We start from the raw sequence: 14,281 nt of genomic DNA, 5'->3' as shown, positions 1-14,281 counted from the left end.
TGCTGCTATGAACATTGGTGTGCATATGGCCCTTTTCACTACATCTGTGTCTTTGGGGTAAATACCCAGTAGTGCAATTGCTGGGTCATAGGGTAGCTCTATTTTTAAATTTTTGAGGAACCTCCACACTGTTTTCCAAAGTGGCTGTACCAACTTGCATTACCACCAACAGTGTAAGAGGGTTCCCCTTTCTCCACAACCTCTCCAACATTTGTTGTTTCTTTCCCTGTCCATTTTGGCCATTCTAACTGGTGTAAGGTGGTATCTCAGTGTGGTTTTGATTTGGATTTCCCTGATGGCTAATGATGATGAACATTTTTTCATGTGTCTGTTAGCCATTTGTATGTCTTCTTCAGAGAAGTGTCTTTTCATATCTTTTGCCCACTTTTTTACTTGATTATTTGTTTTTTGTGTGTTGAGTTTGAGAAGTTCTTTATAGATCTTGGATACCACCCTTTTATCTGTAGTGTCATTTGCAAATATCTTCTCCCATTCTGTGGGTTGCCTCTTTGTTTCGTTGACTGTTTCCTTTGCTGTGCAGAAGCTTTTGATCTTGATGAAGTCCCAAAAGTTCATTTTTGCTTTTGTTTCACTAGTTTTTGGAGATGTATCTTGAAAGAAGTTGCTGTGGGCGATGTCAAAGAGGTTGCTGCCTATGTTCTCCTCTAGGATTTTGATGGATTCCTGTCTCACATTGAGGTCTTTCATCCACTTTGAGTTTATCTTTGTGAATGGTGTTAGAGAATGGTTGAGTTTCATTCGTCTGCATGTGGTTGTCCAATTTTCCCAGCACCATTTATTGAAGAGACTGTCTTTTTTCCATTGCATGTTTTTTCCTGCTTTGTCAAAGATTGACCATAGAGTTGAGGGTCCATATCTGGGTTCTCTATTCTGTTCCATTGGTCTATATGTCTGTTTCTGTGCCAGTACCATGCTGTCTTGGTGATCACAGCTGTGTAATATAGCTTGAAATCGGGCAACGTGATGCCCCCTGCTTTGTTTTTCTTTTTCAACATTTCCTTGGCGATTCGGGGTCTTTTCTGATTCCATACAAATTTTAGGATTGTTTGTTCCAGCACTTTGAAAAATGTCATTGGAATTTTGATTGGGATGGCATTGAAGGTATAGATTGCTCTAGGTAGCATAGACATTTTAACAATGTTTATTCTTCCGATCCATGAGCATGGAATATTTTTCCATCTTTTTGTGTCTTCTTCAATTTCTTTCATGAGCGTTTTGTAGTTCCTAGAGTATACATCCTTTACCTCTTTGGTTAGGTTTATTCCGATGTGTCTTATGGTTTTTGGTGCTATTGTAAATGGAGTTGTTTCTCTAATTTCTCTTTCTACAGTTGCGTTGTTAGTGTATAAGAAAGTAACTGATTTCTGTGCATTGATTTTGTATCCTGCCACATTACTGAATTGCTGGATGAGTTCTAGTAATTTGGGGGTGGAGTCTTTTAGGTTTTCCACATAAAGTATCCTGTCGTCTGCGAAAAGAGAGAGTTTGACTTCTTCTTTGCCAATTTGAATACCTTTTATTTCTTTTTGTTGTCTGATTGCTGTTGCTAGGACTTCTAGTACTATGTTGAACAACAGTGGTGAGAGTGGGCACCCTTGACGTGTTCCTGATCTTAAGGGAAAGGCTCTCAGCTTTTCCCCATTGAGGATGATATTCGCTGTGGGTTTTTCATAGATGGCTTTTATGAGCTTGAGGAATGTTCCCTCTATCCCTATACTCTGGAGAGTTTTAATCAGGAAAGGGTGTTGTATTTTGTCAAATGCTTTTTCTGCATCAATTGAGAGGATCATATAGTTCTCCTCCCTCCTCTTATTAATGTGTTCTATCACATTGATTGATTTGCAAATGTTGAACCACCCCTGCATCCCAGGGATAAATCCCACTTGGTCGTGGTGGATGATCCTTTTAATGTATTGTTGGATCCTGTTAGCTAGGATTTTGTTGAGGATTTTGGAATCCATATTCATCAGGGATATCGGTCTGAAATTCTCCTTTTTGATGGGGTCTTTGCCTGGTTTGGGGGTTAAGGTAATGCTGGCCTCATAGAATGAGTTTGGAAGTTTTCCTTCTGTTTCTATTTTTTGAAACAGCTTCAGTAGAATAGGTATTATTTCTTCTTTGAATGTTTGGTAGAATTCCCCAGGGAATCCATCAGGCCCTGGACTCTTGTTTTTTGGCAGGTTTTTGATCACTGCTTCAATCTCGCTACTGGTTATTGGGCTATTCAGGTTGTCAATTTCTTCCTGTTTCAGTCTTGGCAGCTTATAGGTTTCCAGGAAGGCCTCCATTTCATCCAGATTGCTCAGTTTATTGGCATATAGTTGTTGATAATAATTTCTAATAATTGTTTCTATTTCCTTGGTGTTAGTCGTGATCTCTCCCCTTTCATTCATAATTTTATTAATTTGGGTCCTTTCTCTTTTCTTTTGGATAAGTCTGGCCAGTGGTTTATCGATCTTATTAATTCTTTCAAAGAACCAACTTCTAGTTTCATTGATCTGATCTACTGTGTTTCTGGTTTCTAATTCATTGATTTCTGCTCTAATTTTAATTAATTCTCTTCTAATGCGTGGCTTAGGCGTCGTTTGTTGCTTTTTCTCTAGTTCTTTAAGGTGTAGAGTTAGTTGGTGAATTCGGGATTTTTCTATTTTTTTGAGTGAGGCTTGGATGGCTATGTATTTCCCCCTTAGGACCGCCTTTGCAGTATCCCATTGGTTTTGGACTGATGTGTTTTCGTTCTCATTGATTTCCATGAATTGTTTAAGTTCTTCTTTGAGTTCTTGGTTGACCCAAACATTCTTGAGCAGAGTGGTCTTTAGCTTCCAAGTGTTTGAATTTCTGCCAATTTTTTCTTGTGATTGAGTTCCAGTTTTAGAGCATTATGGTCTGAGAATATGCAGGGAATAATCTCAAACTTTTGGTATCGGTTGAGACCTGATTTGTGACCCAGTATGTGGTCTATTCTGGAGAAAGTTCCATGCACACTCGAGAAGACTGAGTATTCTGTTGTTTTAGGGTGGAATGTTCTGTAAATATCTATGAGGTCCATCTGGTCCAATGTATCATTCAAAGCTCTTGTTTCCTTGTTGATTTTCTGCTTAGATGATCTGTCCATTGCTGAGAGTGGAGTATTGAGGTCTCCTACAATTAACGTATTGTTATCAATATGACTCTTTATTTTGATTAACAGTTGGCTTATATAGATGGCTGCTCCCATGTTGGGGGCATAGATATTTACAATTGTTAGATCTTCTTATTGGATAGAACCTTTAAGAATGATATAGTGTCCTTCTGTGTCTCTCATTACAGACTTTAGTTTAAAATCTAATTTGTCTGATATAAGAATTGCTACCCCAGCTTTCTTTTGAGGTCCACTGGCGTGGAAGATGGATCTCCATCCCTTCACTTTCAGTCTGGTTGTATCTTTAGGTTCCAAATGAGTCTCTTGCAGACAGCGTATGGATGGGTCCTGTCTTTTTATCCAGTCTGCAACCCTGTGCCGTTTTATGGGAGCATTTAGGCCATTCACGTTGAGAGTGATTATTGAAAGATATGAATTAATTGTTATCATGTTGCCTATGAAGACTTTGTTTTTATAGATTGTCCCTGTAAATTTCTGTTGTATATCACTCTTGGGGTCTTTCTCCTTTTATAGAACCCCCCTTAATATTTCTTGCAGGGCCGACTTAGTGGTCACATATTCTTTCAGCTTCTGCCGGTCGTGGAAGCTCCTCATCTCTCCATCCATTCTAAATGAAAGCCTTGCCGGATAAAGTATTCTTGGCTGCATGTTCTTCTTGTTTAGTACCCTGAATATGTCTTGCCAGGCCTTTCTGGCTTGCCAGGTCTCTGTGGATAGGTCTGACGTTATTCTGATGTTCCTCCCTCTGTACGTAAGGAATCTCTTCCCCCTAACTGCCCTTAAGATGGTTTCCTTGGTTCTAAGATTTGCAAGTTTTACTATTACATGCCGGAGTGTTGGCCTGTTTTCGTTGATCTTAGGAGGGGTCCTCTCTGCCTCTAGGACTCTAATGTTTGTTTCATTCCCCAGATTAGGGAAGTTCTCAGCTATGATTTGCTCAAATACATCTTCTAGTCCTCTCTCTCTCTCCACTCCCTCCTGGATTCCATTTATTCTGACATTGGAACGCTTCATGGTGTCACTTATTTCTCTGATTCTATTTTCATGGATTCTGAGTTGTTTTTCCCTGGCCTCCTCTTTTCCCTTTTTATCTATTATATTGTCTTCCAGGTCGCTTATTCTCTCTTCTGTCTCAGTTACCCTAGCTGTTAGATTATCTAGATTGGATTGGATCTCATTGATAGCATTTTTAAGTTCTGCCAATTCACCTTTTATTTCTGCCCTTAGAGACTCTATGTTGCCATTAATTGATTTCTCCATTCTAGCCATTGTCTTCACAATTGCTAGCCTGAATTCCATCTCCAACATCTTGGTTATATCTGCATCCATTTGTAAATCTGCAGCATAAGTCATAATCTCTGAGTCTTTTCTGTTTTGGGGGCTCCTCCTCCTAGTCATTCTGTTGATGGGTGTTTGAAGGAATGTATAGAGTCCAGATTATTGACCAGAACCCAAGCAAGATGCACCTGTTTTCTTGGGACCTTAGGGTTGCTGGCCTCTTGTTTTCCCAGCCTGTCTTCTGTGGAAGGGGCCTGCCGCGCTGTTACTCAGGCAACCCTGTTTGGGCGGAGTTGCCCTGTGCCCCTGTGGCAGGGGATGGGCTCAGTGGGAATCAGGTTTTGGGGCTTTTGTTCTCTGGCGCCTTTCCCTGGCGGCTTTCCACGTCTCTTCCGCGAGTCAGAGCAGAAGAGACCATTTCCAACCCTCTGCCTCAGAGCAGAGAGACCGCAGTCTGTTCTTCAGTGAGCTCTCCAGGCCACACTGTCTCCGTTTGTGTCCGTGCTGCTCTAAACCGCAGCATCCTGGGTTGTGTGCCCCTCCGCAGCGCTCCCAGTCCTGCCTCCAGGTCAGGGCACGTCTCTGCCCTTTGTGCTTTTAAAACCGCCAGCCGCTCCCAGTTCGTGCCCGCGCAACTCCGCCGCTCCAGGTTTCTGCCCCAGGGGCTGCAGTTCGCAGGCACGACCCCGCCGCTCCGGGTTTCCGTCCAGGTGGCTGCAGTTTGCAGGCGTGACCCCAGCACACCGGGTTTCCGTCTTGGCGGCTGCAGTTCGCGTGCGCGCGACTCCGTCACTCTGGGTTTCCACCCCGGGGGCTGCCCTAAAGTCCTTTCCCGGCACTACCCGTCTGTGAGTCTGTGCCCGTCCTCAGTGCACGAGGCTGTCACTCACCGGCGGTGTAGGAGCCCCACGGCCAGGCACCCTCCCGCTGCCGTTTATCCTCCGATATCTGCCCACAGAATCACGGCTCCCCGCTTCATACCTCAAAACCAACTGCCTGCGATATTCTGTTTGTAGAGATCCAGATCTTCTTACATCTCAGGCTGGTTTCGTGGGTGCTCAGAGTGGTTTGGTAGATACCCAGCTCAATTCCGGGGACCAGCTGAAATAGGGTCCCCTACTCCTCCGCCATCTTTCCCCCCTCCCCTGCTTATACTTTAATTAAGCTGTTTTTTTAAAGTTTTATTAGTTAAGTAATCTCTACACCCAATATGGGGCTTGAACTCAGGACCCCGAGATCAGTAGTCCCACATTTCTCTGACTAAGCCAGCCAGGCACTCCTAATTAAGCAATTTTGATCAGTAAACATTTTTCAGATTTTTGCCATTACAAATAATATTGTGATAAAAATCCTTAAATATAAATGTGTCTCCATTTCTGATTCTTTCCTTATGAAAAAGTCTTAGGCCTAGAATAAAAGATATAAACTTTTTTTTTTAAGATTTATTTATTTATTTGAGAGAGTGAGAGAAAGCATGCACACCACGTGTGCGTGTGTTGGGGGGGAAGGGAGGGGCAGAGGGAGAGAAAAAGTCTTAAGCAGGCTGCACAGTGAGCGAGGAATGAGGAGCCAGATGCAGGGCTCAATCCCATTACCCTGAGATCATGACTTGAGTCTAAATCAACAGTCAGTGCTTAACTGACTGAGCCACCCAGGCACCCCTAAACTTTTTTTTTAAGTAAGCTCTGTGCTCAGTGGGGGCTTGAACTCACAACCCCGAGATCAAGAGTTGCATGCTTATTGCCTAAGCCAGCCAAGCACCCCAAGATATAAATATTTTTTAAGTCTTTATTAGGACTTAAATATCTAAAACAGAGACTGAATATATTTTTTGATTCAAGACAATGAGGAGTTACTTGGGGGCTAAACAGGAAAAGGTTTAGATTGCTCAGCTTGAGATGAAAATTTTAACTGTAGGCTGTTAGAAAAGTTAGAAAAATCACAAAAGTAGAATGAAGAAGGAAGGTAAGTACTGAATACTAAAACATTTAGGAGAAATTCTTCAATGTTTAAGCCTCTGATAAGGACCTGAGAAGTATGGATTTATAATTAGGATATACACCTCAACTTCATATAGGCTAGACTCACACACTTCTTCACATTAAAATAACATTTAGCAGTGCCTTTCGACAATGTGCTCTGACTGTAATGGACAGGATGGGACAAAGAGTTTCTTGAGAAGAAATGAAATGTACTTTTTTTTTTTTTAAAAGATTTTATTTATTTTAGAAAGAGAGCACTCGAGGCATGGGGAGGAGCAGAGGGAGAGGGACAAGCAGACTTCACGCTAAGTGTGAAGCCTGCGGTGGGGCTCATCTCATGACCTTGAGATCATGACCTAAGCCCAAAGCAAGAGGATGCTTAACTGACTGAGCCACCCAGGTGCCCCAAAACATACTTTTTACCCTATTTTAGTGGTATGATGAGGATACTGCACCCTCTATTATAAAAAAATTAACATAAAATTGCATTGAAAACGTGTAATCTGTGTTTTGAGACTGAAAAGTAGCTGACTGTCTCCAGGATGAGGACTATGAAATACACAGAAGTTGAAATCTATCCATCCATTGACATTAAACAAACTGCTTCAAAATTATTTAGGAAGACTATGTGTGGAAAGCTATAGTTTATTTAGTGTTGTAACTCTTTAAATTCCCATTTGAGGTGACAGATGTTGTAGAGGACTGGATATTCATTGAGCTCTCTACTCTGTTTCTAGCCTAGAACCAGAGCTGTAAGATACATGAGAGGGAAAGGTAGATGAGAGTTGCTTATTCACAAAGCCCTAATTGGGGGTGATGTATGTAGAAGAATGATCATAGCCTTTGAAGGTAGACAGACTTGCTTTGGTTGAATCATGGCTGACTCTACTTATTAGCTCTGTGGCCTCAGCAAAATTCCTCACTTTTGGAGTCCTCATCTCTAAGATTAGATACTACCCTGCAGAGCTGAAATGAGTATTAAGTGAGATAGTGTATGTAAAAATAAGGTATGCATTCCTAATAAATCCTGATGCTACGTATATGGTAGCTATTGTTTTCCATATTATTATGTCATTAGAGACAGTTTTATTTGTGATAAATACTGACATCACTATTTTATAAACATTTAATGAACCTTCAATATAATTTTAAAATTCTCTATAAAATGTATTATATAAAAAAGTCTTAGCTACATTGCATTTACTGAGTTTAGGCATATCAGATTGAATTCTATAACTATAAAATACACTGTTACATAAAATTAATTTTAATAACATAAATATTAGGTAAACTTTGCTTTATAAGTTCTTCTAAATAATCAGAATCTATTTTACCTTGTTTTCTTTAAAGCCTTCTCAGTCTTGGATTTGAAAAGTTCGTCAGAGTTGGGAGTGTCAGGAAGATTGCCAAGCCAATTTTACCTTATAGGTAAGAACACTGAATTCCAAAAGTCAGAGTGCTCAAAGAAGTATAATAATTCTGGGACGCCTGGGTGGCTCAGTCGTTAAGTGTCTGCCTTCTGCTCAGGTCATGATCCCAGGGTCCTGGGATCGAGCCCCGCCTTGGGCTCCCTGCTCACCGGGAGGCCTGCTTCTCCCTCTCCCACTCCCACTGCTTTTGTTCCTTCTCTCGCTGTCTCTCTGTCAAATAAATAAATAAAATCTTTTTTTAAAAAAAGTATAATAATTTTATATAATTTTAAATTTGGTTTTTGAAGAAGAGTGGAAAAGCTTTATTTTTTTTGGTTAACTTAGAAAATCTGTATTTTACTTTTTTATAATGTGAAAATGGGATAAAAAGGGATATTCTTTTAAGTAATTCTTTTTAAGTTTGCATGCCTCAGAAAATGAAAATGAACAACTGAAAGAACTACATGCACTAATGAAAGAAGACTTGACTCCTCTGGAAAGGGTCTATGTCAGAAAAAGTATTGAACAGCATAAACTGGGGACCAATAAAACCCTGCTGAAGCAGGTAAGTTTGTTTCTTAATTTATATATACTACTCAAAATTCTTTTATTCCTGTTGATGGAGAATATTTCCTTTAAATAAAACAAATGACTGTGATAGCTTAGATTCAAATAAAGTGTGTGTATGTCTATCCAGTGCATATTTTTATCTTATAAAACATTCTTCAAATTTGCGAACAGATCCAACTTACCATGACTGAGTTATCCTCTCTCCTTTTCCGTATTTGTAGATCTTTTTATAAGCTTAAAGAGGAAAGAGAAGAGGTGGGAATAGACTTCCTGGAAAGTTAAAATGAAACTTGGTTTTTTTTTAGGTGCAATGGGGAAGGAAAAGAAGGTCTGACCCTGGACAAAATACCCAAGTGAAATTTGTCTTTAATGCCTCCCTAGAAAGCCAAGCCTTTCAGGGTCTGTCTATATCTGAGAATCTAGGAGGCTCAGACACTTGCTTCTAAGTATTGGAAGCCAAGACTGGACACACAGGATCCCAAGCTGTAACAAGTAGCTGTATCCCCTTTATCAGCTTCTGATCCGGGGCGGCTTCCTTTAGCTGGTAGCTGATGAGAAAGAAGTCAATCAGTAGCTTCCTCCAGTGAAAGGAGAGCTTGAGGAAAAGAAAGAGGAAGGGAAGAAAAGAGGGTTCTTGACTTCTTGGACTATGTGGACATTGGTTACTTTCTGCAAGAGATTTGGAAAAATCAACATACTTGGATCCCCATATTATGTAGCTATTTTCAGAAATATTGCTGCTTAACAAACATCTCAATACTTTAAGACAACAAACTTATGACTCTAAAGATCAGTTGGCACGGCCCAGCTTGAGGCTATGGTTCAGATCTCTCACTCTGAGAACATTTGCTTATGGCATGATGGTCTTCTCCTGACAGATGGCAGAAGTGCAAGAAGGAAGCCTAGATCACACAAATACATTTAAAGCTTTTGTTCATGTCATGTCTGCTAATATTCCATTTGCTGCAAAAAGTCATATGGCCATGCCTAATATTTAGTGGGACAGGGAAATACACTCCCCCTACTTCTCTGGTGAGAAGTACTGCAAAGTCACATGGCAAAGAATGTGGATGTGTAATACTCTTACAGGGAGAGAGAGAGCAATTGGAAATAATAACCAATCTACAAGTTTTGATTACAGAAGTCCTCAGGTTTCAGACTAGCTTTCTATTATTTTGAGTTATAGAGTTAACTCTACTTTCTTCTCCCCAACTAAATCCAGAAGGGCTTAGTTTGACTGTGTTCAATTAATGCAAATTAGTCATTTATGTAAATTACTTACCATTTTACTCACTTATCCAACATAATATTGATATGTAAGAATAATTGTTAATGATTTCTTTGATAATTTTCTTTTTTTATTATTATTATTTTCCAAGTGAAAGCCCAGATAGCATAATCTATTGTTCATTGGTATTATCTGTTCACAAATGAAAACTCTTTTATTTATTTTTTTAAATTACTTATTTATTTTAAAGAGAGAGAGTGAGTGAATGTGTGTGTGCATGCACATGCATGTGAGGGGAGGGGTAGAGGGAGAGAATCTTCAGGCAGCCTCCCTACAGAGCTTGGAGCTGGATCAGGGCTTGATCATGACCTGAGCTGAAACCAAGAGTCAGATGCTCAACTGACTGAGTCGCCCAGGCGCCCCAAATGAAAACTCTTTTAAAGGGAACATTTTTTAAAAAGTTTTGTCTAACAAATTTCCAAGGTCCAATTAGGCATTCAGAGCTAACACATTTCTAAAGTGACATGTCTTTACAATAGAATTAAATTTTAAAAATGCTTCATAGTTAATTGCTATTTCCTAGATCAATAATAAAATATCTTCTGGGGTTAGAATCTTAGCAATATGATGACAAATTAGTAGATACTCATATAATATTTTAAAGAAAGCTTAGTTCTTTATGTTTTTGTATTAGCTATTATATTTATTTTTTTTAAGATTTATTTATTTGACAGAGAGAGATAGTGAGAGCAGGAACACAAGCAGGGGGAGTGGGAGAGGGAGAAGCTGGCTTCCCGCGGAGCAGGGAGCCCGATGCAGGGCTCCATCCTAGGATCATGACCCGAGCCAAAGGCAGACGCTGAACGACTGAGCCACCCAGGCGCTCCTAGCTATTTCTTTTTTAATGGACAGAGAGAGAGTGAGAGAGGGAACACAAGCAGGGGGAGTGGGAGAGGGAGAAGCAGGCTTCCCGCCGAGCAGGGAGCCCAATGTGGGGCTCAGTCCCAGGACCCCAGGATCATGACCTGAGCCGAAGGCAGTTGCTTAACCAACTGAGCTACACAGGCTCCCGCCCCTAGCTATTTCTTTTAAAAAAACTTCTTCCTGGTTCATAACTTTCGGGTTCTCATTCTAAGGTTGTCTTTCTCTGACTGATTTACTTTTCTTAGGATTGTACTCTCTAGCTCCATCTATATCATTGCAAATGGCAAGATTTCATTCTTTTTTATGGCTGAATTTCCAGAATCCCAGAAATTAAATAATGAATGATATTTGAGAGTGGTACCATGAGCAGTGTATTTTACTACAGTGGTGTCTTCTGCTGGATCATTTTAAAAGAGCTGAATATTCAAAAAGTGTGGAGTTTCTAATATAAATGTGGCTTTGTGATTTTTGTTTTTAACAAAAGGAAACTGACAGAGGGCTGTTACACGTGATGAATGTTATTATTAATGTATATATTTCTTGTTTCACAGGCTCTATGGAGGCAGTATTTAATTTGTAAAGCATATTTTTGTCAGTCACATTTGTTGACAAAAGATATGGTCTGTTTGTGTGGACTGCCCTTGCTACCAAAAAGTGGAATTATACTTCAGATTGTTAGGAGAGAAAAAAAATCGTGTATGCGTATGTGTGTATATATATGTGAGTGTGTGTGTATGTCTGTAGCTATTAGACTACTAGGGCAATTGAACACATCTAATTAGAAAATTCAGTGATTTTCCTCTTGTTTATGTTTAGTTCCAGAGATTAAATATTAGCTTTTTTATCAGGCTTTTTGCCTTGAGAATAATGGTATTCTGCTATAATATTTGAGAATTATAAGATTCAAATATGCTTACAGGCCACAAGTACACTTTAATTTACTGTTGTTTAGAAATAGTATTCTTTACTTTCTTAAATAAGTCAAAATCCTAGTGTGATTGAAGGTTAAGCAAAATACAGTTTATAGCATATTCACTGTTCTTTGTGGAGAATTGTGGCCTGTGTTGATAATAATGCATGTTGCGTTTATCCAGCTTTGTTTAGAAGGATAAAATATTGATGTCATCATTAATATTTTTTAAATCCCTGATAATATAATACCTTCCTTGTGAATATCAAACTGTGCCTTTTATTTGTTCTTATTAAGGGACTTGTGGCTTAAGTAGCCTATGTTCTGTGATTTCCATTTCCTACGTGGAAATAATAAAAATGTGGAGATAAAGTGACCTGTTATTCCTGATTGCCAGTAATTAGGACAGCTCATTTCTGATTTTAGATTTACAAGTTCTTTGGTAAATACATTATCTTATTTTCTCAAAAGGTTGTTAATTAATAACATTCTTGTTGTACTAAAGGTGCGAGTAGTTGGAGTTACCTGTGCAGCCTGCCCATTCCCATGCATGAATGATCTTAAATTTCCTGTAGTAGTGCTGGATGAGTGTAGTCAAATAACTGAACCGGCCTCTCTCCTTCCTATTGCAAGGTAACCTAAAAATTTCTTTTCTGAAAAGCACTCAGATATCACAATTATTTCAAATAATTTTGCACTTCAAACTCTTACCAAACTTTTGTGAGTATTCTTAGCAATTTAGATACTAAACTGATTATTTAAAAGAATGCAGAGACCTGTACCTCTGAAACAAATAATACATTATATGTTAAAAAAAAGAAAAAGAAAAAGAAGAAGAAGATAGCAGGAGGGGAAAAATGAAGGGGGGAAAATTGGAGGGGGAGACGAACCATGAGAGACTATGGACTCTGAGAAACAAACTAAGGGTTCTAGAGGGGAGGGGGTGGGGGGGATGGGTTAGCCTGGTGATGGGTATTAAAGAGGGCATGTTCTGCATGGAGCACTGGGTGTTATACGCCAACAATGAATCATGGAGCACTACATCAAAAACTAATGATGTAATGTATGGTGATTAACAACATAATAATTAAAAAATAAATAAATAAGAGAATGCAGAGGAAAATTTAGGGGGGTTGGTTAATGTGTCAAAATTTTGTTAGATCACAGTTGAGATATTTGGATCACATAATTTTTTTTTTTAAGTTTTAATTTTAATTCCAGTTAGTTAACATAGTGTTACATTAGTTTTAGGTGTACAATATAGTGATTCAGCGCTTCTATACTTCACCCTGTGCTCATCACAAGTGTCCTCCTTAATCCCCATCACCTATTTAACACCCCCCCCAGCCTCCCTCTGGTAACCATTAGTTTGTTTTCTCTAATTGAAAGTCTGTTTCTTGATTTGTCTCTTATTTTTTCCTTTGTGTATTTTATTTCTTAAATTCCACATATGAGTGAAATCATATGGTATTTGTCTTTCTCTGACTGATTTACTTTTCTTAGGATTGTACTCTCTAGCTCCATCTATATCATTGCAAATGGCAAGATTTCATTCTTTTTTATGGCTGAATAATATTCCATTGTATATATATATACCACTTCTTCTTTATTCATTCATCAGTTAATGGACACTTGGGCAGCTTCCATATCTTGGCTATTATAAATAATGCTGCTACAAACATAAGGGTGCATTACCCCTTTGAATTAGTGTTTTGTTTTTTTTTTTTGGAAGAGTATTTCTTTTTTTTTTTATTATGTTATGTTAATCACCCTACATTACATCATTAGTTTTTGATGTAGTGTTCCACGATTCATTGTTTGCATATAACACGCAGTGCTCCATGCAGAACGTGCCCTCTTTAATACCCATCACCAGGCTAACCCATCCCCCCACCCCCCTCCCATCCAGAACCCTCAGTTTGTTTCTCAGAGTCCATAGTCTCTCATGGTTCATCTCCCCCTCCGATTTCCCCCCCTTTTGAATTAGTGTTTTTGCATTCTTTGGGTGAATAACCAGTAGTGCAATTGCTAGATCGTAGGGTAGTTCTATTTTTGATTTTTTGAGGAGCCTCCATACTGTTTTCCACAGTGGCTGTACTAGTTTGCATTCCCACAAACAGTGCATGAGGGTTCTTCTTTCTCCACATCCTCACCAATCCAGTTGTTTCTTGTGTTGATTTTAGCCATTCTAACGAGTATGAGGTGGTATCTCATTATAGTTTTGATTTGTATTTCCCTGGTGGTAGATCACATAATTTTTTTTAAAGATTATTTGAGAGAGAGAGAACACAAGTGGGGGCAGGGGAAGGAGAGGAAGAGAGCAGACTCCCTGTTGAGCACGGAGACCCACACAGGGCTCGAGCACGGAGACCCACACAGGGCTTGATCCCGGGACCCCAAGATGAGGACCTGAGCCGAAATCAAGAGTCAGACACTTTTCTGACTGAGCCACCCAGGCACCCCAGATTACATAATTTTTAAAGCCTTGATAACTCTAGTGCTAGGATTCTCCTAGGACCTTGCAGATTTCTCAACTAGATTAAAGGTTCCACTATAGATTTTTCTACAAAAACTGGACATTTTCCCATGATATCCTACCTCTATTTAGAAAGACATTTAGCCCCCAGGAGCCTAATTTACTTCACCTCTAAAATAAGAGTTTAAGCCAAATGACTTCTTTTTTTTTTTTTTTTAATTTATTTATTAGAGAGAGAGAGTGAGAGAGAGAGCACAAGAGGGGGAAGGGTTAGAGGGAGAAGCAGACTCCCCGCCGAGCAGGGAGCCTGATGTGGGACTCGATCCCGGGACTCCGGGATC

General features: G+C 39.4%; 1 protein-coding gene across 1 annotated transcript in view; it reads left to right on the top strand.

Moving 5' to 3' along the window:
• ZGRF1 (zinc finger GRF-type containing 1) overlaps positions 1-14,281 on the top strand; it is a 101,136-nt gene that overhangs the window by 75,639 nt on the left and 11,216 nt on the right. Inside the window, exons 23-25 of the mRNA XM_035030297.1 lie at positions 7,774-7,851; positions 8,253-8,397; positions 11,970-12,097. Of these exons, the coding sequence (XP_034886188.1) occupies positions 7,774-7,851; positions 8,253-8,397; positions 11,970-12,097 (351 nt within the window). The remainder of the gene's footprint in view (positions 1-7,773; positions 7,852-8,252; positions 8,398-11,969; positions 12,098-14,281) is intronic.

This window comes from Mirounga leonina, unplaced genomic scaffold (assembly GCF_011800145.1).
Source record: "Mirounga leonina isolate KUSES-001 unplaced genomic scaffold, KU_Mleo_1.0 Mir_357, whole genome shotgun sequence".
Taxonomy (NCBI): Eukaryota; Metazoa; Chordata; class Mammalia; order Carnivora; family Phocidae; genus Mirounga; species Mirounga leonina.
The sequence above is the reverse complement of the archived record's forward strand: the minus strand, read 5'-3'. Positions and strand labels throughout refer to the sequence as shown.